The sequence below is a fragment of the Aplysia californica genome, unplaced genomic scaffold, assembly GCF_000002075.1.
Source record: "Aplysia californica isolate F4 #8 unplaced genomic scaffold, AplCal3.0 scaffold00311, whole genome shotgun sequence".
In the NCBI taxonomy this organism is placed as follows: domain Eukaryota; kingdom Metazoa; phylum Mollusca; class Gastropoda; order Aplysiida; family Aplysiidae; genus Aplysia; species Aplysia californica.
The window spans coordinates 157,332-161,852 of record NW_004797581.1 but is presented as its reverse complement, the minus strand read 5'-3'; the positions used below and the strand labels follow the sequence as shown (position 1 = coordinate 161,852).

At 42.2% G+C, this 4,521-nt stretch overlaps 1 protein-coding gene across 1 annotated transcript; it reads left to right on the top strand.

The window, feature by feature from the left end:
- The first annotated feature begins 1,147 nt into the window (after positions 1 to 1,147).
- LOC101853950 (toll-like receptor 7) lies at positions 1,148 to 3,772 on the top strand. Its single transcript, XM_005102072.3, has one exon. It carries the CDS (start codon positions 1,148 to 1,150, stop codon positions 3,770 to 3,772), a length of 2,625 nt encoding a protein of 874 aa, XP_005102129.1.
- Positions 3,773 to 4,521: the final 749 nt, after the last annotated feature.

Genomic DNA, 4,521 nt, shown 5'->3' with positions numbered 1-4,521 from the left:
AAAGAAGAAGAAGAAGAAGAAGAAGAAGAAGAAGAAGAAGAAGAAGAAGAAGAAGAAGAAGAAGAAGAAGAAGAAGAAGAAGAAGAAGAAGAAAAAGAAGACAACCACCACCACCATCAACAACAGCAGTATCAACAACAACAACAACAACAACAACAGCAACAGCAGCAGCAGCCTCAACAACAACAACAACAACAACAACAACGACGACGACGACGACGACGACGACGAAAATGAGAAAAAGAAAAAGAACAAGAAGATTTGAGTCAATCGAATTTTAGTGGCAAGGATTTTCTGGCGGTCACCCTCAATATATAACAGTCTTCACGCACCACTTTTTTCTTAACCTAAGTGAGATGGATAGAGAAGATAATATCATAAAAGTCCGAGAATGGGGACACCCCCATGGCGCTGCGCCCCCTCCCCTCCCCCACCCCAACCCCGACTCTCCACTTTACAAACGGTCATATCTACAGCTTCTACAGGACTCAAGTGGCAATATCCTCGATTAAAGCAACAAAATCTTTGAATATAAATAGAATATGTAGATCTATATACCCAACACCACCGTAATAGCCTACTGGACATAAAAAATTACGCTTTCAAATGATACGTGGGCTGTCTTCCTTCCCTACGACCTTATGTCTCCCGGGCAATTTATTCTTCTCATCTTCCGGAGTATCTCATTCAAATAAGTTAGCGGGGAGTAGGGGTCGGTCGGGACATTACATTAATCGTAATTGCAGGATCGTGAAGAGTGCTTGAATAGCGGTCAAAGAAGATTCGTTCACCTATACAATAATCTGTTTTCGCACTGCTTTGTCCGAGTAGCGCATAATATGTACCGGTGTGAATATTTTCCGCTTTCATTTTGCTGAAGCAAGTCGACGAAACCGATGAAATAAAGTTAGATCGCATAACAGTAGACAGGACAACAATCGTTTAATTCTTCAAGCGTTCATAGGAACTTGTGACATTTATGTTACTTACAAGGACAGAAATGTTTATCCTTTACAGCCCGGGCAAATGTATAGAAGTTCCTCTTGTTCGTCGTTTATTAAGCGTGTGTGTACCTGTGTATCTCGCGTGGATTTTACTCACTCTAGCTTTCGTGGCTGGGTCTGTCGATTTGACGACATCACCACGAATGTCCGCTGTGCCTGTGAACAGCTTATGTCAAGACCCCCCTGTGAGAGACGAGTCACCGTGTACTGAGCTCGTGAGCCAGAATGGCTGTGTAGAGATAAACTGTACCGCAAAAGACATCACCGAACTCAGGGCCACATGGTTTCCCTGTAACGTGTGCAAACTTGACCTCCAAATAAACGCGCTGGAAATCATACGCAAAACTTCTTTTGCTCATCTCTCCCAACTCCGCTGGCTAAGTTTGGGATCTAACAGAATTTGGAAAATCGAACCTTTCGCTTTTGACAACCTTGTCAGTCTGGAGTATCTAAACCTAGAGTACAATCATCTAGAACTTACTGTCGGTTCATATCCACCCCATCTCTTCACACCATTGATTCTGCTGAAGACCTTGAGACTGGCTCATCAAAATAGTCAACCATCAGATTCGTACCCTCCAGACTTTATTTTTCACATGGCAGGCCTGCAGGCCTTGTCAGTCCCAAGCGTCGGAGACATTCTACACTTCAGCTCGGACTTCTGTCAACTTGAGAATCTGTCCCGTCTGGAAATTTCCGGATCTGTCGAAAACATCACTAACTCAAGTTTTGACACACTGAAATGCCTCACCCTGATAGAGCTGTCTTTAAAAAATCTAACGTCATTGACTAGATTTGAGCAAGATGCTCTCAGGCCAGTAAGTAGAAGTTTACGGTCATTTCATATGGAACGCGTGTTTATAGGTTTACAGAACGCCTTAAAAGTTTTGAGACCTTTGAACGGCAATGATATGTACGAGATATCTTTTGATTTTCTAGCCTTCAAGGACAGTCAAGCAGGTTATGGTGTTATAACAGGAGATGGTATACTTAATGGCCATTCAATGGCGCATTTGAAGGATATGTGTTTGGAGAGACTGTTGCTGATAACATGCCGAATCTTTGTAATTGAACCATCTGCGTTTGGGCCTAGTCGTTTGAGGAATTGTATAAAATACGTAGACTTGTCCGATAATTATATTCAGGGCACTGATGTGGGTATCTTTCGATTATTAACTCTACCCAATCTGGAGACAGTTGTGATTTTTGCCCAAAGACCTTTCACACCCATTACAGATGAGATCCGGAAGAATCGGATCTTAAATACACCTCTTGAGAGCCCCATACCTCCGATAGAGTTGCCTTCTGAGAATGCCAAACAATCTTTTGAAAAGTTAGGATTGACATCACACCATACACCGTCGAAACAAGTTGATCATGTTAAATCAGAACTGTCTTTCAGTAACAACACACTTCCGACAACAGCATGGGAAATGAAAGGGTTCGTCTATGTATCCAAAAATTTGAGAGCAATCATTTTTCATATCAAAGGCTCATTCGGCCATTTTGCTGATAAACTGACAGTTGTTGGTGCGGAAAGATTGGAGACTCTTGTGTGCAGAGGTTGTGGTATGTGTTGCTTCACAGGAAATATATCTGGAGTTGACAAAGTAAAAGTGTTGGATTTTTCTTACAACGATTTTTCTATTGCAGCATATGGCTATACAGCAAGTTTTCTTTCTATTGAAAAGTTGATCCTATCCCATGTTAACTTCGACACGAAGGTTATGTCCAGAGATAGTGATCGTATATTTCAAACTTTGATTCATATGAAAAGTCTAGATTTGTCTTCTAACTCTCTTGTGGAACTAAGTGTAGGAACGTTCCGAAACAATGATAAACTGGAATCTCTGTACCTTGGGGATAACATTTTCCGTTCTATCCCCTTTGATATCTCTCTGACGCCTCGTCTACAATATCTGGACCTTAGCAAGAACTCCATTTTACAACTGAACGTTAAACAGAGACATGAACTAGATCTGCACTCAAACAAAGTCACAGGGTTCCGTCTTGAGCTCAAAGACAACATGCTGTCCTGCAGCTGCGACTCAATTCCATTTGTTTGGTGGCTCGGACACACGACTCTTCTCTTGGATAATGGCGGCAACTACACATGTATCACAGCACAAGGCAAAATAAGCTACACGTCAGCCTACAGAGACACTCGAGCCTTATGGCGAGAATGCTACGGAAAAAGTTCTCTGTGGCTCTCACTTGTACTTCTTGCTCTGATGATCATTGGCTTTCTAATTGTCGTGCTGGTCTCACAACACAGCAACTACCTGCGAGCTGCAGTTTTCAGGATCATCGACCAAACGTTTAGACTGGAGACTCTGGAGGACTACCCAATAGGTGTTTTCGTTGGTTACGCTGAAGCAGACTATCGGTTTCCTTGTCTTCGGCTTCTACCATATTTAGAAGGTCTAAACTTAACCGTTTATGTCAAGGACCGCAATATGTTGCCCCATCAGGACGTTGCCACGGCCATTATGGAAGCCATTCAAAACAGCTGGAGAGTCCTCCTTGTGGTCACCGAGGCTTTTCTCTTAGATGACCAGTGGTCAGAGTTTACCATGAGGTCTGCTGTGTACTCTCAGTGCCCCAGGAACCCCTCCAAGGTGGCCCTTGTGGTCGAAGAGAGACTTTGCAACCGCCTGCCTACACAGCTCTTGGCAAGTGTGGGAGACGAGAATGTTATTTGTTTGGATAGACTTGTCATGTGTTATGAACTGAGACAGCGACTGAAGACTCTTATTTTACAAAATTAAGTTCAGTTATTGTATTTACTGTACGGTTTTGTCTAGCGCGACTTGAGTTCATGAGTCTTCGCTATTTTGAAAAAAGAAATTCGCAAAATGAAATCCTTTACAAAAATGTTAAAAGAGGTGCCACTGCGTTGGAATACATGACACTGGACGACTCAAACTGCGAATTCAAAGCGTTTGTGAAAGACAAAATGGGCAAATCACAACAACAACAACAACAACAACAACAACAACAACAACAACAAATAACCCAAAAAGTGCGCACGACAAAAAATCCGAAGCACAGTATCCCTTGATCTCATTATGTTTGGTCATGTTTGTAGAGCAAGGTGGCACGGGTTTTTTTTCTAACGAGGAAAGCCATAATCGGTCTTTTAAACAGTTTGTATATATATATATATATCTGTATTCCAAATGTTTTGTTATTAATTGTACATGGTATAGCGTCTGCAGAGATGGTGTGAAATAACGCATACACACACATGCACACACACACATACGCACACACGCACACACAGACACACAGACACACACACATGCACACACACATACACACACGCACATGCACACTCACAGACACACACACACATACACGTTGACACACACACATACACACACATGTACAGACACGCACACACACGCGTACACAAAGATACACATACACACACAGACACACACATAAACACACATACACACATATACACACACATACACACTCATACACACGCACACACAGATAAATATATATTTTT

What these genes read in the sequence shown, in the direction of transcription:
- LOC101853950 (XM_005102072.3), top strand. Translation starts at nt 1,148, where the DNA reads ATGTCCGCTGTGCCTGTGAACAGCTTATGTCAAGACCCCCCTGTGAGA.